This window comes from Mercenaria mercenaria, chromosome 16 (genome assembly GCF_021730395.1).
Source record: "Mercenaria mercenaria strain notata chromosome 16, MADL_Memer_1, whole genome shotgun sequence".
Lineage (NCBI taxonomy): Eukaryota > Metazoa > Mollusca > Bivalvia > Venerida > Veneridae > Mercenaria > Mercenaria mercenaria.
The window spans coordinates 60,872,565-60,897,139 of record NC_069376.1 but is presented as its reverse complement, the minus strand read 5'-3'; the positions used below and the strand labels follow the sequence as shown (position 1 = coordinate 60,897,139).

The window sequence follows — 24,575 nt, the reverse complement described above, 5'->3', positions numbered from 1 at the left end:
TTTTACGACATGCTACAATCGGCTATTACTTGTAATCACAAGAAATCGTAGAGAAGTCTGGCCATAAGTCCCTAGTGGTCTGAATGGTTTTGGGTAGTCGCCCGTCCGAATTAAGTCGAAGGAAAGCTTTAAATCATGTACTAAACCATGTCTGCGTCCAAACTGATCAATGTGGTCTTATGTAAGTCTAAAGTCGTAGTGCAACATTTTGCTACATGTCTTTAGTAGTCTAATGTTGTCGTGAATAATTAAAGGACTCTTCAGTTAGCCAACAGTTGCATGACTATCCGTAAGACCAGTCACGACCAGTTGAACAACATTGCATAACCAGGCATGAACTATCGTAACAAGTCGTGCGACTGGTCTTTGACAATGGAAGTTTGTCTTGGGTAATGGTAGGAAAATACCCTCGAGGGCTTGTAGCCAGTCTTGCTACAAGTTGCAGACTAAAAGAGGGACGGATCCTACTGTGTGACTGAAAGGATCACATTGCAGAATGAACCCACGACTGCAAAAATGATATTATTGCAGGTAATCGCACCGCAAATGGGACTGAAGTAATAAAGATGCAGTCTAACATCCAGATGAAAACCTACTTATTGATGCAGACGGCTTTCATGACAATGACGAATGTAAACTGCATAAATATTCGCTGGTTGATCGTCTACAGTCATCTATAAATTCAGGTAACGAATATATGTACATATTTACTGATTTATTAGGGATATATCTAATGCCATTGCTTGTAGCATTCGTACAAAGTCCGGTCAAGCTTGTAAACGCAGCAAATCCTTATTGACTTAAGTTTTGATCTGTTTTTAAAAGATTACGTTCAGTCCGTGTGTTATAAAGAATAGGGGTGATTACATACTTAACGTACCCTTGAGTTCTCTAAAAAAATATCCGTTGGGAGGAAAGAACGCAAGCTGATTCGTTTACACGGTTAGACCAAGTCTGTCCACGGGAGGTAATGAGTAAAGTGCAACACCCATTCAACCACTATCACCAGCTTCAGCAGAACTTGGACAAATCAATCCTCCGTTTCTGTTTTTTGTTTCTTTGTATAAGATTAATGTGTTTTCCACTGGCAAATCCGGCTACATGCATACATATATACTAGTAGACAGGCGACACTCTGTATACTTAACATAAAGTAAATGATTAGAACAGAATAAGTCTGGGGGCATTTGTAAACAAATTCAAAAACTTATTAAATAAATTGATAGCCATTCTTTGTGATGTACAAGGTAGTAACGATTATTGTTTCAGGTCTGGTATAATTCGTTAAATTAGATTTATCTCTTCTTGTGAGGAAGCCATCCAGCTGGCTTACGGAAGGTCGGGGGTTCTATTCAGGTGCCTGCCCAAAGAAAATACAAAAATACATTTATTGTACTCTCTATTTTCAGCAATAAAGATAAGTTTTTTCTACATTAAAATGTAAGTAACTATATAAAAGTAAAACAAACGATAGACTATTTGTTTCTTTAAGCAATAGAATATGAATATACATATTAATAAGTAAACGTTTAAAGATCAATTTAAGATTCTTATGCAAAATGTCGTCTTTTGTTTATCATTCTGTAAAAGTTTTGGCATTTAAACTTGGACCTTGCAAAGCCGAACATCACCAGTTATACGCAAGGTGCCGATGCGATGGAAAGGTATTCTGTGCGCAAAGTCGAACATAGGTTCATTGTTAATTGCTACCTGCAAAGAGAAAATTTAAGCGTCGATCTTTCGAATTTTGAGATCGAAGCATTACGTGTTTATGTCACAGGAAATCGAAACTTAAGAAAGGAAAGAAGAAGTTTAATTCATGTTCATTTTCATTTTCATGGTTTTGTTATACAGGTTTCTGTAGATTCATTGTGCAGGAAACATTTTTGTTCTTTTTCTGTAGTAAAAAAACAAACAAACAAATTCAATAAAGGTCTATCATCGCAAAAGCATTGAGACACGTTTCAAAATTGTTATATCCTTCTTGCATCAGATTCTGGTGTCTAATTTATAGGAAACTCGTGTTGAAATGTCATTGAGTACACTTTATATTTAATTCTTTTGATGGAGGACTTATTACTAGCTTTGTGTCTTGGTCTCAGTTAGTTTAGTAAATAGTTACCCTAAAGCCGGACGACTGAACAAGAATGTTCATATCAAAGAATGCATCTGCTTGAAAAGGAAACTTTCCATTCAGTGCCCTTTCCTCTTTATTCCAACTACCGTTACAGTATGTGTTCCTTACAGTTACACCCTCGTCCTGCCTGACGCCAATATGAAAAATTGTGGCGCCTTGTCGACCCTCAAAATTGACGTTAAATCTGTAAAGATATCAAAACGCAGCTACGGTAAACACTGTTGTCGTATTCATTGACGTTGGATAAATGAATAAAATTCATACCTTGATCAAAATTTTAATTCTTGAATTTTCTGTATTAGTTTTATGATAACAGAACATATTCTTTATTACCAGTAGGGCGTCCGGTAAATTCGGACGATTTTTAACAGTTCGAGTTTGACAGGCTGCTGTGAAGGTAATTTTGATTCGCTGCTTAACAAACCCAAGCAGTAAGGAGAAAGAATAACTACAGATGCGATATCCAATCATATTTAGGTTTGTAATTTGAAAATGTTGTCACACAATCGATTTCATTGGCCTTGCCTTCAGTCGGCATAACTCGGACGAGGTAGGAAAATTCGGACACATTGTAGGAATAATTCGGACATAATAAAGTACGTAGGAATAATTCGGACACTAAAATTGTTTTTAAAAAGCAAAATTCAAACCTCTGAAAAATATATATATTCATCATTATTTATATGCAGTCAAACCTGTCTATAAAGACAGCCATCGGGAGAGTCTTTATTAGGAGGTGGTCTATATTCACAGTTTAAAATACACGGAAAATGTTAGAATGGGAAACAAAATATGCGGTCTTTAGAGCCAGGTGGTCTCTGTTCAGAGATGGTCTTTAACACAGGTTTGACTTTAACTGTTTTGGTCAAATTCGAAAACAATGTAGTACAGGGAGTCTGCACTGTCCCTTAAAATTGCATGTTCGAATTTTTCCTACTATAAGAAAACAGGTGTTTTAACTCGGACACTTAAACTTTTGTCTTATTTTAGACAATCCTTTGATTTTGGTGAAAGCAACAGATATTTTTGAGTTTTAACACATTTATCTTCCATTTTGAATACAAAGTTAAAAGCAATACTAAGATAGTATGCCTGATACATGAATTGAATCCTCTTCGAAAAATCCCGCTTTCAAAGATATCTTTAATGTTCGCAGAAAGTATGAGTACTACGTCATTACTTCAGTTGTTACGTTACATCCGATATTAAAATGTTTGGTGACTTGATTGTATTTTAACTGAGACATATCAATTTCACAAAAGAGACATAAATTAGCCTTATCGGATGTGAGAACATATAATTATAGATCTGACTTTAAAACTGTACGAATTATGCCGATGTCCGAATTTACCCGGACACCCCCTAACTTAAACAATATAATGTTTCTCGTTACATAGCTTATATAGTATCAGATAGTGAAATAAATACATGTGCTTATAGAGAGTGAACTAAAATAATAACACTAACTTGTGATATATAATTGAACTATATATGAATGCAAAGCAAATGGAACATTGCTGTCGTCGGAGCCATGGGTACAGTACTAGCATAGATATTCACGATATATAGATATAACATAAAGCATACTTCAATGAAACTTTAAAAGAATATGGTTCCTACAACTATCAAAACTCCTTGAAAAATGAGATAATACAGTAGTGTACAATTTTGCCTTTAAGTGTGGTTGATATGAGGATTTATCAACCTGTAAAGAGTGATATCGACCGAGGGCGTAGTCTTAGCTTATCTTGATATCACCTTTTTAAGATCAATAAACCCTTATATTGACCTTGATAATAGGCAACACTTGTTTTATTCATTAATACAGTACTTTGAAGGATAATTTGATTGCAGAGGAATCAAATGCGAAAATTTGCATCGGTTGGTCATTTTTTTTGCAATAGATACGACCTCACATTGAATTGACGTTAAAATGCCATGACGTCACAAATGGATGTCAATACGTAATGTTTGGCTCCACCTACGAGTCAGTACGACCTTTTCTTATTAATCACTTGACAATGTTAGACCAATGTTGTAGAACGATCATGACAATTACCGTCCCGCATTCTTGGAAGGTATTCCGCTGATATAAAACATGTGTCCTGTTTCAACAGACGATAACTTATGTACGAAATGTAGTTCCTACAATGCACAATAACAATCAATATACAATAAACAGTCAATGTACAACAAACAATAAATATAAATAAACAACCATTCTAACACGACACGCATTATTTGCTATATAAAGATATAGCAAACAGCCTATATATGAATCTCCGATAAAATATGGCTGGCTGATACATTTTACCCCCAACGATTGTAACATGAGAGATTCTACTTCTGTTCTATTACGTACGAATTATTCCAGTGCCAAATGGTTGTAAACAACATTTCAAAAACGTAATTATGATAGAAAGTCGTACTGATTTATCTGAAAGGCCGTAAAACATGTTTTGATCTCTAGGATTAGCTCAGTTATGATTCAGCGTGACGTCATAAAAGTATGAAATTAAATATGACGTATGACGTCATACAAAAGTTAAGCTCAAACACGGACAAAAATTGATGATTCTGTTATTAAATAGATTTAGTTTGTGAGCTGTAAGATTACTTGTTCTTAAATACTTCTCAAAATTTTGATAAAAAAAAAAAAACGTTTCTAAAGGTTCCGTTGGTTATGCAACACTTTCTAACCATGGGGGCAAATTGTAACACCATATGACCCGAATGACGTATTACGCTGAAAATGTAATACTGTAAAATGCGAATTATTTGCGTTGTTAGAATCGAAATAGAACATGTTCCAATAATTTTATCAGTTAATTAAATATGTCGTTCGGATGCGGAAAATTATATCACTCGTGCTAAGCACTCGTGATTTAATTATTACACATCCTAACTCCTGCCCATATTTTATTAACTGATAAAATATAGAAACAGATTTATTATTTCTTAAATCCAATTTTGGTGAAAAATGTTTCGACTTAACACTGTCCTCCATTGCCTAACTGTAATTTTATTAGCATTTTTACCAAAATTATAAAACTGAAAAGTAATGGATAACTGATAATTTTACATACTTATTTATAAACTTATAATGATGAAAAAAGACATTTAATTTTCCCATCGGAAAAAAAAATAGATTAACATGCCCAGTCCATGTATAATAGAATATATAAGACTTACAGGATTATAAATTGCTGTGCTATCAAAGTGTTGACCACCAGACGCTTTTGATAGTTGATTCTATAAAGAATGTAAAAATATATACTTTAAGGTCGATCCACACCTCAGGACCGGAAAATATAGAAGTTTAACGGAAAAGTGTGAAATTTGGCTCAGTTATAGATCAAACTCTATATTTTCAGAATATATGTATTTTTTTTTATCTGACGCTTTTGCATTCACGTTAAAACTACTGCTTTAGACAAACTTGTTCGACTTATATATGATATATATTTCTTAACTGAACACCAGTCTTTTTTTATTCACTGCCTTTGCTTTAGGGCAATTTCTTTCCGGCTGAAAATTTAAACCAAAGTTTTACCTTTAATATTATGACTAATAAATCATTTTTAAAAATTCATTAAGACTAATGTGATAAAGCTTAATTTTCAATTAATTATTATGCAGGCACATTTTAGACATGAGACATAATCATTATATATTACATACAAACGGGTAGCATGGCTGTATTAAAACAACAATTTATAACTAAGTTTATCAAAATTTATTTGTTTAAAACATCTAACATTTCGGCAGTTTTTTAGAGTTTATTCTTTTATTTCATTTTAAAATAGAATGAAAATTCACACATTAAACATATTAAAATAATGGTTATTTAAAAAGAATCTGCATACAAATAATAACATTGACATTCAGAAATACACCGTACATAAACATTTAAACTTTAGACATGTACATTATATCTTTAAACAATTAATCCTAGAACACAAAATTGAATCACCCAGTAAGAAATATAATTTCTTGCACACTGGACTGACGTTTCCGTTGATTTTACCCATGCCGGCAAAACCCATCTGCCCCCACCCCCACTCCCATGTCAGATGACTCTCTTGCTGTTAATGACCACTAACGGTTCATGCACTCATTATATATATTGTTTTTGTAAAATACAAAAGAAAAAATCAAATATAGTGATAGTTTCTAGCCTTTCTTTGATTCAGAATACGTTATTTTACGGTAAGAACATTCCGTTACACTATAAACGATAAAACTTAAGTGGAACTTTGTTATTGTGCGTCAGTGAAATGTTATGACGGCATTTCTGCTTACGGACGCTAATTTCCCGCTCTTTGTGTACATACTCTACTATAGAAAGAGTGCTACAAAGAAAGTATTTCTATTTGCTTTTTTATTCTATTATATGAAAGAAAAATATTCTGTCAGAATAAAAAGCTTATATGTAGATCTATACGATATGAAAGAAAAATATCAGTCATGTATTTATGAATCGAATAGAAATATCCGTCCTTCGGCCACCATCGCATGGGCAGTAAGTCGGCAATCCTCGTTACCGGCAAAAGCGCAGGTGCGCTCGGGACGGATATTTCTATCCGATGCGTAAACACATGACATATATTATTAATCTAAGGCAGACTTTGAGTGATATATGGATTGATGGAAAAATAGAAGGATGGACAACCGAACAAATAGTTTGAATGAACAGATGAAAAGCCAGATAAAGGGACTGACGGACTGGTATGGATGAATAGACGGACAGGGCTTCTGCCTGACATCATACACATACAGAATACCAGTATAACAGGTTTCCATTCTAATCGACACTTGCTTCAGTCATGTACATACCTACATGACATAGCTAACCGCACGTTTCAGGGAAGATTATTCATAACAAGTTATTTTCATCTTGCAGTTTTTAATTAAGGACATAATTACAGTTTACAGTTTACAGTTTACAGTGCTGTCTTAAATGTACTGTATATTAACTTCCACATATTAAATGCACAAGGAAATACATGTAAATGGACAATGTAATTTAACACGCGGCACAGTATGTAAGAGATCAAGCAAATTATTGAGTGTTTTACAACTTTTTACCAGGAAAAAAATAACAGATACAAAGACGTAAATTATTTTTTTTATAAAAAATGTCTTAGCCGCAACGTCGCATGGGATGCACATCATAATTGTGTATTATGAAATACTTGCTGGCCATAACTGTCGCGAGTGGATGTACAACAGAATGTGTACCGTTGCTGGCAATCATGCTCACAAAGTTTCAGATCCTTTCTCCAAGAAAATGTGCAAGTCCATTGTTTATGTAGTTTACCACACACTATTTTGCTATGAGGGGCCGTAAATCAGTAAAGCCAAGACACCAACCGTCAAATTGACTCCTAAATAACCGTCCCACAACTTTATCGGAGGTAGGGGAGAGGTGCGGTCAAATACTGAGTAAAGCTCATCTTGATCATGACACCATCTCTGTGAGGAGATTCAGCTTCCATTATTGATACAAGTATTCAGGTCTCGATGAAATATGAGCCGCACCACGAGAAAACAAACATAGTGCATTTGCGACCAGCATGGATCCAGACCAGCCTGCGCATCCCGGATAAGATACTATCACAGGTTTTTGCTTATTTTATTCAGTAACTATATGCCGTAAACAGAGACTGATAGTGATGTTTTTAATCGCCAAGGGAAGCATTAATTCTTCATTTTAGATAAATAATTTTTATATCTTTGTAAAGAAAAAAGAATGACGAACACTTCAATAGGATAATAAATATTATGTGTTCATTCTAATTAAAACAATATTTGTTCAAACATTTTTTCCTTCTTTGTTTCTATTGGAAAATATCAACCAGATAAAAATCGATATCGCACTGCCAGGTGATTTCAAGGGGGATAATTTTACCGATAAGACGACAAATTTTACCTAATTGTTGATCATAATCATGATCCGCGCAGTCTGGTCAGGACCCATACCGTTCGCTAACAGTTTCTCTAATGGCAATAGGGTTTGAAAGCGAACAGTATGGATCCTGACCAGACTGCGCGGATATGCAGGCTGGTCTGGATCAATGCTGGTCGCAGATACACTACGTTGGTTTTCTTATGGTGCGGCTCAATTATAAATAGTCAGCAACCGGTTTAACTTAGCCAAGAATATTTAAAACATACTAAGCTGCTTCTTAACATAATTCATAAACTCATAAACTAAACTATGTGACGACTTTGATATAAAATATACATATCTACTGCCAGAAGCCACTGAATAACATTCCAGAGCCAGGCAAACATTTTCGTCTTCTAAAGACCCCTTTTCTTTAAGTAAAAATGATGGTTTGTTAAACAGGAGCGTCTGAAATAACTGTCGTTATTCGGAATAATGTTCCTGCAAATCACAAATCCTTTTCTTCCAGTTCGTCCGTGTACTACTGTTTCGGGTGCATTGTTACACATAGATGCGAAGCTTCTCATTTTAATAAACTGTGTGGCTACTTTAAGTAAAATATACTAAATCAGTTTTCTGTCACACCGTTTAGAATCATTATAAGAACACTACCGTGATGTAGGAAAGTTATTCTGTTACACGTAATTAGCACTGTAACGTCACAGTTTCTACAGTCTATTAACTACGATTTTCAAAGATTTTTAGCAAAAAAAAAACAAAAAAAAAAAACAAAACAACAAAAAACAAAATAATTCTAACGAGCACGTATCTTTTTCAATTAATCATTTTAAAAGGCGGACCCTGCAGCAGGCGCTTTCAAAAATGAAACACTTTGACCGCATGGAAAAAATGTTATAGGACACAAACAGGAAACAAAGGCAATTTTAAGTCTAAAACGAAAACATCCAAAGAGACTCAGTTATGTGAACCGGTGTACACTTTTATCCAAACCGTTTCATTCGTATTTCTACTACACTCAAAGTGTTGTGTCCTATTGAATATTTAGCTGTTATGTACCTTACCTATACCGTAGATTATCATCAAGTATATTCCAAACGATTAAATCAAAATAGTTTTATTTACAATAATAGCAAAATATTAGAATGCTTGGCATGAAATTGAACTATTCATACGAGTTTAGAAGACAAGTTTAAGCTCAATACCATTCAGATCGCGATTCCAGTGTAGAGATTACTTCTTTAGGCATTTGCAGGGTTATTGAACAGAGTTTAGTAACAAAATTAAAAAAATAAAACCACACATAATTGTTATTGTTGTTATTTTTGTCTGTGTGTTTTATTTGAGCGGACATATTTGACAGATTCAAACACAAAGCTACCGTCGTAGTTACCATACAGTGCCCCATAAGGCTTTAAATATTAAAAACAAATGAAATAGCTGTCCAAACAGATGCTATACACATGTACATTGTCAAAAAGGAACTACTTTTAATACTGTACATGAACGTTACAGCCATAAAGGGAGGTAGCCAAAAGAATAAACTCAAATTAACTTTCTACTGTATTCATCAATATTCAATCTTTGCTAAATATTAGACAAAACAATTATTGAAAATAGGATTAAACAACAAATTAACAGTTTTTGTATTCATGGCGGAAAGTGTCGCAGCCATATTGCAAATAAAGGCATTATGAATCTTTAATAGTAAAACAAATCATTATAAGGCGGACGTATTAGAATACTAAACAGTAGTAAATAGAAGGATCCGAGCGTATTTAACATATTAACGTACGAACGTTTAACTTGTTTTAGATACATTTGCGTAGTTTTTAACAAAAATATGCCTATTTCATATTGTACATTATTTTATAATTATATATATAAAAAGATGCATATTAAACGAAGGAAATTAGATATAAATCATTACGAATGGAAAATAATAAAATGAATATATTACCGGACTGTCTGCAGAGTAAGCCATGTTTCCTTTTCTGAGAAAATACAAAGCCTAGTTTAATCTTAAATACGGCTATTAATCAACAAGTGTGAAAAATAAACTTTTCTTCCGCTGTATCAGTCACTTATCTGTCGACATCTTAAAACTTCTTCGTTTTATTTTTCCGCGTAAACCAAATATTAATTACAATCATGAAACATATGTTATGAAAGTAATAGATAAATAAAAGGTAAAACTACCATATAATTAAGACATTGTTTATTAAAAACAACACTCCTGTGACCATTATAGGTCATTATAGGTCTGACCATTGGCGTAGCCCCTAATAAATCAATTGCTCATGGTCTTTGCTTAGCTCAGAAGAAAAAGAATTGAAAGCGACAAGGTATAGTTTTCCGTGACAATGTGATACGGCGTGACTCAAATCATCCGTTCTCCCTGCGTTTTGCATAGCAGCTGTCTGTTACTTGCGAAGAGTGCTTGTATAAAATCCAGACACACTGTTTGTTGGTCAACTGACCGCAGTAACATAACTGAAATACTGCTGAAAACGGTATACCATATGTTAAATAAAGAAACCGAAAGCATTTAGTGCAAACTCTGTGTTATTAAAATATTACTTGGGCATGCTTTTTCGTATTATTTACTTTATTTTTACTCGTTAAAGTTATCCTAGTCTGAAATTGTATCAGATTGCACAGCCTTTTGTTTAATTCCGTCGCGTTTTCTTGGCGTTCTGCGTATTTCAGATTTGTATCATGGCTTATCACTACGTAGGTGGATGAGTTTTCCATGTCAAGAATTTTACTGATGAAAGATGCAAAATCTTCATCGACTGAATCATTTAGAAGACAAAAACATGCCTGTTGATCGTATAGTATGGTTTAGGTTATCAAAAATTGCATTTTTGTCGCTTAAAAGGTGCACTAAATTTAAAATAATATTTCATATGTGTATATGTGACAGAATAATCACTTATAAGGCGGTCTGTTTTAAATAGAACAGATTCATATATAAAGATGTTGTTTGAGATGGCTATCGGGTCAATTAAAGTACCTGAATGGTCACTTACACGAGTTAGCTCTTCTGTAATATTAAATTTTGTCATATTGTTCAGGTTAAGAATATCTTTAAATGTTCTATGAAGCAAATTAATCTGGTCCTCGTTTATATCTCCAACAAATAAGGCATTTTTCCCTGAAGCCTTTTCAATACAAATATTAAGTTTATCCCAGACGTCTACTGTAATGTGTAGTGGCTTATAGACTGTACATATAAAAACGATCTACTTTTATCTTAAAATTCAATCCATACTGATTCTTGGAGAAAATTCTTTAAGTCTAATAGTCTTTGAGGTCTTAAATAAGACGAAGCATAGACAGGAAATCCACCCGAATGTGCAGTGTTTCCTTTCCTGAATACATATTCTAATATGCTTGTCTCTGTTAAAACACGCTTACGCTAGAATGACGTCACGTTAACGTGCGATGACGTCAAAGTTTTCATTGCGACCACGAAAGAGTCCTACAATATTTTATCTAATGTTTTAGATTAGAGGCATATTAGAATTGAAATAATTTAACACTATTTATACACTCGGGCGGTAACACGTCGTACAAATAACTTAAAGCACTCTTTTGCTATAAATTATTTCTTAAATCAAAACCGTCAAGAGATAAAGAGCTATTGTTTACTTCTGTAGTTAAATGTGTTTTAGTAAAGCTTGAAATGTCATAATCCATAATTATTTCTTTGATGCAGTTCAATCTGTTTTCAGTACTGCGAATGTTTTGATGTACTATTGAAAGAAAATGATCCGTATCATTTACAGGGCCTGGATTGAGTCCAATATTACCTGACAACTATAATACTCTTAGTAAAGCAACCAGACATTAAGACATTATTATGTGAATTGTGTACAGGTGATTGGACATTAATAAATTTGTTATTTTGATAAATACTTTCGAAAGTAGAGCACAACAGCTAAAATCACATCGCACTGAATATAACGGACAATCGCTGAAATAGTAAAACTTATTAATATATTTAATATATTTAACCAGTTTGTTTTTCAACTGTATAAAGACGCCGGTAACAATTAAGGTTGGATATGAAATAAAACAAAAAGATTTCGCAACTTTCTGTCTACAACTGCAATAAAGCCTTAATTTCACTCTCCATGAAGCTATGTTATTATATTACCTATTTGGTAAAAGTTTTATATCACTAATTAAACTAAGGGCTGTTGTATTAAATGTTTTGGGTAATACCCCAGGGATACGACAGAAAAGGGAACTATTTGTCATTTGGAGACAAACTAATAAAGAAATAAACAGAAAAATAACTGAGCATAAAGAAATGCTGAGTGTAAAGAAAAAAATGAAACATTGGAAGATCATTTCGTGGATATGCTGAATAGAATTTCTAGCAACAGTCAATAGTAGATTTGTGTCTGAAAATATATAACTTTATAACAGAAATGCAAAACTGGAATTACCAAGGGCATGATCTCGGTCATTCACGTGATCCTACACATGGCAGACGTCATAGTAATCCCTTAAACGATACAGACTTAACAATAACCACAAGCGGGATACCAGTCAATGATGGAGAGGACATTATTACCATTTGCTACATTGGGAGAAGACGTATCGTAGACTACCATTGATAAAAATCAGCTTCTAAAGTGTTGAAGAAAAGTTTCTTGTGCTCAGGAACAAACCGAATTTGAAAAATACTGTTAACTATAAAAATGTGTACCTTAAAAGTTGTAAGTCACATATTGAAAGGCTAATAGAACTAAATGCACGTGCAGTATTGAGAGAATTGCCACAAGGACGCTCATGCAGAGTAATCCAGCGTGAGAGGCAACAAGAACACACTGCTGGGAACCAGCATAACGACATAGAATAGGAAACATCCGGTCCAAATAGGTATTTGAACGTCTGTGGATGGACATGGGACAACAGTGAACTTAGGTCGAAAATTATTCAATGTATTGATTCGGATATTATTTCTCTGAGCGAAACACATTTGAGAGACCAGCAAAACTTGGATGTTGGAGGTTACACTTGGTTTGGATTTAATCGGGTTGACATTCATAGAAATGCACCGAAAGGATCTGGCAGTGTCGGATTACTAGTTAAAAAGTGGCTTTCATCAGAATATGAAATAAGCATATCAGACAAATCATACGATGGAATATTAGTATTAAACTTTGTCCATAAGTCGAGTAAATATAACTTTGTAGTCGCGTCATGTTATTTACCGCCAGAAAAAATTCTACTCGAGGCCGTGACGCACAAGGATTCTTTGCGCATTTGTTATCCCAAATTTACTTAAACAGCGGTAGTGACGCAATATTCGTAACTGGTGATTTTAATTTACGAATTGGATATTTGTTGGATTTTGTCAGTGAAATTGATTCCATACCAGAGAGACAAGTTTTGGACAAATCTGTAAACCAGCATGGCCACACATTCGTAGAATGTCTTAGTGATGCAAAATTTTGTGTGCTTAATGGAAGATTTAACGCTGCAGACGATAAATTTACTTCCGTTTCACGTAAAGGTACTTCCGTGGTCGATTACATATGTGTTCTTCGCGATATATTTCAGGGTTGTACTCAAGGTACATACTATACAGTCTATTATAGGTGCCTCCGTGGCCGAATGGTTAAGGTCGTTGACTTAAATCACTTGCCCCTCATCGATGTGGGTTCGAGCCTCACTCAGGGCGTTGAATTCTTCATGTGAGGAAGCCATCCAGCTGGCTTACGGAAGGTCGGTGGTTCTACTCAGGTGCCCGCTCGTGATGAAATAATGCACAGAGGGGCACCTGGGGTCTTCCTCCACCATCAAAGCTGGAAAGTCGCCATATGACCTAAAATGTGTCGGTGCGACATTAAACCCAACCAAAAAAAAATGATAATGTCATACAAGGATTACTAGGGATAAGATCAAGCCCGCCAGACCATTGTGCAATTATAACGGAATTTAAATGGACAAGGTACGCCCAAGAAAACAATTGTAATTTCGCTGCCATCAAGTTCATTTTTCAGTTTTTGAACCGCAGACCTTGCATCCTGCGATCCATATTCAATTTCAATTTCTTTGCCCACAACAGTTGCTTGGCTTCGTACGCAAGTCTTTCTTGGAATTTGGTCAAATTGTCTTGGACAAATATTCCATTACCAGATGACTCCCTAGCAGAGTATATACGTTGTCTTGTGTTATCTTAATTAGTGAACATAATGATCACTTTCCTGTTTGTGCTTCCTTTAGGAAGGCCAAGGAGATGTCATTTGTCCTTATCATAGCTGAACTGATCGATTTGTTCTTGCTTTTTGCGTGATTAGGAATTTTGGTCTCGATATTCGGAATTCCGAAAATGCCAATAACTTCAGTGAGTTTTTCAGCTGAATTCTCTCATTTTTGAGAATATATTTCATCTCTTAATTGCTTTGTTTCTTCTTGCACTGGGTACTGATATTTACACTTTGCGTTTAATTAATTATTTCATTTAGAAAATAAACTTAAATAGATACAGGATATTTGTTTGTTTCAGTATAACATCAAAATGTTTTCACCGAGTGATCGCCATTTACGAGTGGCGCATCAAGGAGTAAAAATATATTTTGTGGTGTAAAGTAAAGCGACTTATTCGCATGAAAAATTTTCATTCAGAATTGCATGTGTCATCAGGGGCGCCCCTTTAAGGAAATGTGGACATGCAACGTTTGATTTTTTTTCTGCCGAATTCAAGACAAGTGACGTTAGTACATACATACTTGATATCATTCTTGTATCTCATATTTTTTAGGACATTGGAAACAACCGTAAACATTCCTTTTAACATACAATAACAGTGTCGCGAAATTGGTCCTCTTCGCGCTTCACGTGTCTTTGGGTAATTAAAGCAGGAATTCGATCGTCTAAATTGCGAAGGATTTGTTTAGCAAATAACTGTAAAATATAACTTGTGTATGATATAAATATCATCAGAAATTGGTAATCTTACCTCGATGCCAATGACAATGTCCAGATGTAAGTATATTCCAGTAAAATCATATATGAAATTATTCGTAAAAGTGGTATACTCAACAACATCACTAATTTCGCGGTATTTGAGTTGCGCCGCCTACGTGGTGTTTACCGGGGAAGTTCGTGACCTATTTTACTCATGCTGGCGAAAAATGTTCCTACCTGCAGTTACATTGCTAAATATCTGTCAATATTTATTAAAATCGTATTTTTCACATATCTATTGCAAAAATCCATGAATTAAGCAAATATTTGCAATGTTTATAAGTTCGTCTACCAGCTGATCGGCATTTGTCCTCATTAATTATTTCGCATTATTTCGAGAAGGGGTTGTCACCTAAAAGCATTTTAACATATATCTCTGGCGTTGAACTATTACTACAATTTATTTGGATCTTCGATGTTTTTGTTATCAAGAAAATAATCGAGGGCTGCCATAGGGAGCACATTTCTCGGGACAAACGGGTACCTTTGACATGGAATGCATTAGTGGCAGTTTGCGCTATTATTCCCCGAGACACTGCAAACCATTACGAGGCCATTTTAGTTTTGTCATTGTTTTTATTTGCTTACTATGGCCTTTTCAGAGTGAGCGAATTAGTCGCTCCAAAACCCGGTTTGGGTGGCCAAATGCAGTTTGATGACCTATTAATTAATATTTGGAACAGACGATCATATCTTAATAACATAAACTTATTACAAAAGTAATCAGCGGGGAAATCCAGTACGCATAAAGCTATCAAGAGTAGATATTCATCTTTGTCCTGTTACAGCTTTTAAAAATATATATCTATAAGACCAAAGGTCCGAGGTGCCCTATTATGTCACGAGAACGGTTTACCAGTTACGAGATCTCAGTTTTCGGGATTCTGAATAAATACATTTCAAATACGAAATTACATTACGGAGAGGTAACTACAAGGGAGGCAACTACAATACATTTTGGTTAAGTGGATTTTCTAGTTACTCTCCCTTAATAGCGATAATAGGATAATGTATCATGTAATATGTTTCATTCTTTAGACATCTGGGTCCTCGGGGACTCTATCCCGTATTGGGCTGGTGTAAGGGCCAAAGAGACTGGGAAACACAATCTTGGTTTGACAGGTAAGCACATTGCCTGGTGGGGTGTCAGAGGGCTCGTTTAGACACAGCATTGAAGCGTCAGTTCTTCTTTATTCGCCGTCCGAGTGAAAGTGATTCATCTTGGAGGAAATGACCTAGTATCTAAATAGATATACCAGATCAAGAATATCATAAATCGTGATATATTTGTCTGTAGAAACAATACAGACATGTCGCAACAACCAGTACTTTCAACCAAACTATAAAAGTATTTTTTCATTACAACCACCTAAAAATTATGAAAGTTTCTTTTTTCTTTCTTACAGCACAAATTGCACAATGTTATAAACATAACTAATTCTTTTACAATTCAATGATTGGTTATATGTTATACAGATGCCAGCAATAATAAAGATACTTAAAATTTAAACTAGATGTTTGTCCCTGGGACACTTGTAACTCCCACTTACTGTCACTGCAAGACTGAGAAAACTTAGGGGTAGGAATATTTCAAAGCATCAGCAAGAATCCAAGATAAAAATAACTGAAAAAGTCAAATAAAATATTCTTTTTACTTCATGTACTTTTTTTTGGGGGGGGGGGGGGGGGGGGGGCGTGGGTGGGTGAGGGTAGCAGATCCAAAAGAAAACCCCGTGTGCACAACTACACATGCGCAATAATATTGCTATAAACTTTCATGCCTCTAAGTCAAATACTTTTTGAGATTGTGCGACACAACTTTTAAAGCCCTTATGCAAATATTTGAGAAAATCAAGGACCATAACTTTAGTCTTACTGAGTTAAATCCAAAGCAAATCTCTAGGTGCACACTATTACATGCTGAATAATTATTATCTGTACTATTTATTATCATTGAAGGGGAAATTTTAAAGCCACAATTGCAGCAGTATGAAGTGATAAATAAAGGAAAATGTACTCTCTCTCTCTCTCTGTCTCTCTCTCAATAAATTTACAGCTTCGTCGTCGCGTTTAATAAATTGATCTTTTATGTTAGGATACAAGATGTTCTTTTGATATTTTTTTTACATTTGTAACAGCTTAGGGAAGCAATATGACCTGTAATTCTTTCTTCACTTTCAATACATGCACCTTCCTCTTTAATATATTAAAACATCAAATAAACTGAAGAGGAAAAGTTTTTTTTTTGTTTTTCATTTTGTTACTGTTGCATGTAATAGGTGGTGCAGTGGTAGAACTATATTGTCCAAATTTTCAGAATCTATCCATTCATACAAGGGACTTGGTGCAGTCACTAAATGTAAGATTAATTTTACATATCAACACATCTGAGAAGTAGAAACTAAACGATTTATTTGTGGAAACAAACGTTCATTTTATTTAGCAATTCCCTTCATTTTTCAAACGTTTTGGAACCAAATAATCTGCATTCTGAAGAAAAACAGATAACATGAAAACATTTCAAGTATAAATGAAAGTGAGAGAAGCAGGACATAGTAAACAGTCATTATACCCATCGATTATTGTAGAAAATTGGAATTGTGAATAATAAAAAGCAATGCAAATGCATTCGTCCTTCTTTATAAAGTAACCTAAAAATAAAAGACTGTGGTAATTTACTTTAAATAATAGGGCACCCCAAACACAACGAGAGTATCAGGCGTTACAAAGTAGGCCCGCACAGCTGTGGAAAGATAAAGCACACAGGTAGGTTGCTTCAAATATGCAACAGCAGGTATATTTTGATTATAAGCACAATACAATAGAATGGATTAAAGGTCAATACAGAAGTAGGGGTGTAGGGAGATGTGAAAGAAGTATGGATGAATTATAAACAGGAATAGGGAAAGCCAAGCTCTCAAAACAAAGTCTCTATACACCGAAAACCACAGCAGCACAAACATGGGCGCGCACGACACACACACACAAACACAGGCACGCAGATAAAGACAAGACACAGGGGCATCGCTAGTCATGGCCGGAGGCCAGACAAAATGATTGGCACCCAACCTCACTCACAGCAAAAGACAATATGGTGTAAATGCAAGGGTCCATTGAGAGGGTAGAAGGGAGAAAGTGAAAATAACTGCCATTGATATGATTCCTTCTCTTAAAGTATCTTAAACCAGACGACTTTTAATCTCTTTTTTGTCTTTCATAATTATTCTAGGTAAAAATGTTGAAAAGAGACAACCTCAAAAGTATGATTCGACAGAGATATTGAAATTTATGATACAGATCTGGATTTTATCTTTATAAGTGTGGATCATTTGAATACGACGCACATTATAAAACAAACTAACTAACTAATTATGTTCTCTTCTTACCATTTATGATACAGCTTACCTAGTTTCCATCAATCATTTTTATTAATTCGTATACAATTTTGCATTCTATCAACCCTATTACAAATATACTGTGTAACAATAGTGATTTGTCGGAAAAGCGCATATTTCTGTACTATTTATTTATCTATAACGGATGTCGATATGGCATTAGGTTTCACTATGTTATGTTCAATAAATAGGTCCGATTCGTTATATCAAGCAAAAGGCCGCTGTGAGCAAGGATACAGGTAGGTGTTTATTGAAATATCGAAAAGTGCTCAATATTTTACCAGAAACATGTGGACTCTGGCATGGCTGTATCATATAAATTACAGATACATTTACCAACGGGGAAAAAACAAATTTATAACTTCAAAAATACCTTTTTATGTCTTATGTGTTGTTATTTTATTAATATGTTTTTTTACAGAACTTTGAAAGCAGCAAAAATTATATGTAATCATTTAATTCTGTAACATTTATGTGCTTTAGATAAAGACATTTGTAAATATCTATGTCTTAAAAGCCATATCGTCTTTCAGACAATAAAGATTCACAAAGGAAAAAGAATCAATGATGGTATTAACTATATGGGGGAGGAATATGAAAACCTGCTTTAAATCGATTTCATTAAATTAAATCACCATAATATCTAATGAGACAGAAGTATTTAGAGTAAATCAGAGGTATGGTATTGTGTGATAATAAGATGCTGCTCGGTGCAGTCTTAGATCCGTGGTGTCATATACGAACACAATGATGCAGATAGAGCTTCCAAGTTAAAACAAAAAACGTGCCATTTATTTCAAAGTTGAAACGATAAACATGCATGTTTCAACTGGTTGTAAGGGAAATAAATCTTCTTAGTGTTGAATTTCATGTTTCTGTTTACATTCTTCTATTATCGAATTTATAAATTGATTGAGATACAGTCATATAATATTATTTAAACGCCTCATCTAAATTTTGAATTACATTTTGTTTATCTTATGTGTTATTTTATTAATAAAATCGCCGTTTTAGTTCCGAATAGCAGTTGTGAGACCTCTCCTTGTACTTTGATTCACTATTGTCATATCTTATGGTCCTATGGGATAATGGAGTCCATTCGATTTACTGTAATAAAATTCCACTTAAGTCGAAGGAGACTAGGGCTGTAGAATAATTTGGATACTCAACCTGAATAACCTTCCATTGTTCTAAGAAAGACTGTTCGAACTGATTTTTATGGGCGAACGAGTTGTCACGAATAAACTGTATGCCTTCCAAACTGTAACTTGGGTGCTTATTCTAATAGATTTTGTGACACCAGTAAGTAATTTATTACGTTAAATCTATACAATGCCTCTGGTGGTTTTAGTCTTTTTGCAAGAAAGTCGTAAAACACATTCACTGGAATTGAAGAAATGACATATAAACCTTCCTGGCAGTTATTGTTCTTTATGCAATAACTTGTCTGAATATTACCCAGTGTCTGATTGTTATCGATCAGTCACCTGGAGCTAAATATAATAAACCCAATTTTCATCCACAATTACCAAATCAGAAGTTTTTCTTTTTATCTTATTTTATTTTATCTTATTTATTTTATTTTTTTTTTTTACTTTTTTTTTGACATACAATATTTTATAATATTTTCAGTAGTTTTTATCGCAGTCTAATTACGTTTTGACTTTTAGTCTGTTTTCAACACAAAGGGGCCCATCTAGTTAAAATCTTCTTTAACTCAATTGGTCAGTCAGGATGTGGTGGACGGTCCCTTCTGAAATGCATATCTTGTAAGCTACTTGGGAGATAGAATAGCGAGAATCTTTGCCTGAAAAATTTCTAATGGCAGCAATGTTTTCCTTTGTTGCTGCAACAGAAGACCTGTCTGAGTGTTGGCTGTCTTGAAGACCATTTTTTCCACTTAAAATTTGTTTTGATTCGACGAAAAACTGTTCTTCATGTCAATACAGAACTACCACGACATTATTCGGAAACTATGTTTTATTTATTCTTGGTTTTGGAGATTCCCGCAAAGTAACCAGGCTAAACATGTAAGCCCCCGACTTTTTCTTCATATCTCATAATATTAATGATATATAGGAATTGAATAAGAGTGCCTATAATTTTAAAATTGATAACATGGTTAATTATAACCGGATGAAATCGATATGTCTCAAGTATATTAAGTAAACATCCGTTATTAAGGACATAAAACTCATGTGCTGTAATGTACAATGGATTCCGTGAACGACTTAGTAACAGAATTTATTGAATCACCCTGGTATTTGAAATTTTTTTTTTAAAGAAAATCGTTCCCGCGAGGCCACAATCAATTCTGTAATCATTTATAACAATATGTTTGTAAATCGGGTAAAACCTTTGTAGAACAAGTGTTTCATAATAAAGCTGCAGAGGCTGGTTATAATTCAGAACTCAAATGCGAATTCCCTGTCCATTAGCCTTAAATAATAGCATCTACACAGCTCCGCATATACACAGCTCCAGATACTGATACGGTTTTATAAAATTTAACTTTAAGATGTTCAAAGACAGAGGAAAATGGAAAAAAAAGTTAAACTATAACAGAAATCTCTGAACTGTGCATACGGACTCTACTGATGATTACATTTACTACATACATAAAAAAAAACGTCTAAACATTTAGAGAAATATGAATAGTTGCATAGATATACGTATAAAAATAATTTCTGTTGCGTTCGTTTAACTGGAAAACTAACAAAAACTGTTAACCTAACACATTACACTATAGATGACAGTTTGAAATCTGGGAGTAAATGCCAATGTTTTATTGTTTTCCTGTTTTCAGCATTATTATCAATATAAATATATTCGTTCTCACTTTAAGACGTTTAACTAGTCTTATTCTTGTTTCATTTTGTATCGTTTACATTATTTACTGCAAAAATGACAAACTTTTACATTTATAGTATTCATATTCTGTAAAGCATGTAGCTCTTACTCAGGTATGTAAAATAAAAAAGTTGAAACCATAGGTCGCCCAACACGAGACAAACAAAACCGTTGCAGGATCGGTTTGATTGAGCCTGTTTATGGCAGTAGTAGAATTGAAAGCTACCGTCCACGCCCTCTAGCCCCGTGTTGAGTAGACCCAACATTTAAACATTTCATAAGTACCAGCATACAATTAAGAACATCTGCAGACGTGTTCATACGGCGGTACACACGGAACCTTCAATAGTGCAGTGTGTGCAATTCCATCAAACGCGGCGTATGGTCTCCAGATAAAATAATGGTTTTGCCCTAAATGAAAAAAACTGTAACGGAAAAATACTACAGAGGGGTTGCTTCAAAAATTCAACAAGTACATTTAAATTGTATGCAAAATATAGATAGAGTTGGGGGGGGGGGGGGGGGGGGGGGGGGTAGAAGGGGAAAGTAGAACAAGGATGAACATACAAAGGGAATACTACGTTCCAGTTACTCTACAACGTAAACCACAATAGCGCAGACATTCATGTACCAAAGATAAACACACGCAGCCACACCCAACTAATTAACAAAGACAAACAGACAAGTAAGATAAAACAATATGATAGGGCACCGCCCAAAACACACAAGCACATAAACGCACACATATAAGCAGGAAAAAATCCTGTTCCGCCTTTGGGTTATGGCAGCCAAAAAATAGGGGGTACGAAAACTTACTCGTAGTAAAGGGGGAGGGGATGCCAAAAAAGGAGCGCAATCGTAAGGGGAAAGGATGAGGCCGATTTGGGGAGTGAGGAGAAGGAGATAAAAAAGCTAACAACAAACAATACAATATACGCAACACAAAATACAAGACAGACATAAAACCTGTTGAAAATAGGGGCACCGCCTTAGAACTTATATAAAAGAAACTGGGGTTTAAACGCGGTAACTTGGCTTCAAATCTTTTTTATTCATCGTGTTAATTGTGATATTTCTTTGGGTATCTATTAAAAACAGTTTGTAGTATTATCAATTGTTCATTAAACAAAAGTAAAAAATATCAGTGATAACGTATCCGCGACAACCTATTTTCGGACACAACCCGTATTCGGCCGGCCCCGGTAATGTTTTAGTTTTCCTGGAAAACACGCCCCTTCCGGTTTCCCACACGCATGCTTTGTTTACAAACACCATACAAATGTCACGCTGGTAGTTTTGAAGAAAAATGGAAATTAAAAGGGTATGCAAATGATAAAAACTTACATACTGTTATATTTTTAATTTTTTCACTATATTCCCAAAATATCACGTCCAAAATATGTGTTTTTAGAAATAAATCCAATGTTTTCATGTTAAAAGCTCTGGACGTCCGACAGATGAGGTTATTTTACAGGCTCCGCCCCCATTATTAAATTTTGCAAAAGAATACTTCACACAAAAACTTACCACTTATAGACCAGTGTACCTTACGAGGTTTTCTTAATCAATTGGTTAATGAAATTTTAAATAGTAGTAGCAAAGTTTTTTTCTCTGTTTCTTTTCAGAATCATGTGCCCACTAGGGGATCATACTGACCATATGATGATAAATTGTAAGGGATGGGTACAGTTATCATTTTGTATGTAACAGTGAGGGTAATCAGAATAGGAGACACGTTCCTGTGTCCTATTTGTGCTGATCCCACCAATTAACTCCATAAACTAACACTGAAAATACTTTATAAATACGTTTTGGGTAGTTTTCTTGTTACTAACAGTTAAATTTTATGTTCGAGATTTGTTTGAACTGTTTCTGACTTTTTGTGACGTAAACTTTGGAGCGCAGTATATTTTGAAGCAGGTGTCCGAAAACGGGTTGTACAACTTCCGGTTAATGGAAAAGTGGGTCAGCCATGTTGGAAAGGATATCTAAAACATGCTGCGGGATGAGGTTTGTTTACTTGCGTATTTTTTAGGATAAATGATTGTTGAACAAACCTCTAGCATTTATAATTGTTGTACATTTCCGTAGCGATATACCGTTAGGTGTCCGAAAACGGGTTGTACCGGGATATATTGAATGTGCCTTGCTCCATGGAATACTTAAAAAAAACATGATATCATTTCAAAAACTTGTTCGCAAATTAATCATGATCATTTTTATAGTTTAGTTTAAATTGCCCTGTAGTGATTTGCCTCCGACCTTTAACGAACGGTAAAAAAAAAGGTAAATGTAAAATTTCTTGATTAACGTGTGTAGTGGACAAACGTTCCCACCTGGATGGATGAAATAACTTATTTCTAGCCAAGCCTACCACAGGTGTCATAATTATACTCCTAGCATCCAAGTCAGTCTGATGCAGCTAGAAACAGAACTAATTTAAGTAAATCACGCAGCACTGGGAAAACGTATAGGGATATCAGTCATGACCGGGAATCAAACCCGGACCGCTTGCGTCGCAATGCAACCTGATAACCACTGCGCCATTGATTCCATGTGCTCCACTGTGGCGTGCTGTGTACATTCTTCATGTATGTATCATTGCATTTGTTTGCGTTATTGTGTACTTGAGCTCAACTTGAAAGTGAACACATTTACACATACCCGTGTTGTCACGTGGAGTGATGTATTGTCGGCTGAGTAGTTTGAATGTGGCTTTTACAGCAGGATTTTTGTCCTAAGCTAAATCAAGTCCTAGAATTACCTAAACTTCCAGTTGCTGATCTGTTAAACAAACATCAATCAATTATAAAATTTGGACATTGAAGGGCACTCGTCTAAAACACAAAAATATGCAATAAAATAAAAATCATAGGTCACTGGTATTTAAAATGTGTTATTTGCCCTTGAAAACGTCATTTCCGCCAAAACAGACTGACATGATAATTCCTTATTTGAATCAAAGATCTATAAAAATATATATACTTCTTTGTTTGAATATATATACATTTTGATATCAGTACAAATCAAACAAATCCATAGTGTTATCGATTTATATATTGATTTATGAACACGTATTTATCATGTTTATAAATCTTTCAAACATGTGATGAATTATGAAATTAATTATAATTTGTATTTGTCTGGAAATATAGCAAACATAGCTAAGGTAAGAAAAATAAATTTGAGTTTTGATCAACTTAAAATTTATATAGGAATGGCTGAAAACAGAAAATAAAGCACTTAAATAACTTGTCAATTTTCGATGGAAATTCCACTTTTTGTTTCATTAGGGAAG

At 34.5% G+C, this 24,575-nt stretch overlaps 1 protein-coding gene across 1 annotated transcript; it reads right to left on the bottom strand.

Annotated features, from left to right (window-relative positions):
• Positions 1 to 1,390: 1,390 nt before the first annotated feature.
• LOC123540743 (galectin-4-like) lies at positions 1,391 to 10,145 on the bottom strand. Its single transcript, XM_045325998.2, has 5 exons — positions 10,006 to 10,145; positions 5,330 to 5,389; positions 4,197 to 4,282; positions 2,123 to 2,321; positions 1,391 to 1,710 (listed from the first exon to the last, which is right to left on the bottom strand). The coding sequence occupies exons 1-5, from the start codon at positions 10,027 to 10,029 to the stop codon at positions 1,600 to 1,602; spliced, it is 480 nt and encodes a 159-aa protein (XP_045181933.2). The 5' UTR covers positions 10,030 to 10,145; the 3' UTR covers positions 1,391 to 1,599.
• Positions 10,146 to 24,575: the final 14,430 nt, after the last annotated feature.

What these genes read in the sequence shown, in the direction of transcription:
- LOC123540743 (XM_045325998.2), bottom strand. Translation starts at nt 10,029, where the DNA reads ATGGCTTACTCTGCAGACAGTCCG. An exon ending in GCACAGCAATTTATAATCCT is followed by an intron (nt 4,283 to 5,329) that starts GTAAGTCTTATA and finishes TGTGCATTGTAG; the next exon opens with GAACTACATTTCGTACATAA. An exon ending in TTCAGTCGTCCGGCTTTAGG is followed by an intron (nt 1,711 to 2,122) that starts GTAACTATTTAC and finishes TTCTCTTTGCAG; the next exon opens with GTAGCAATTAACAATGAACC.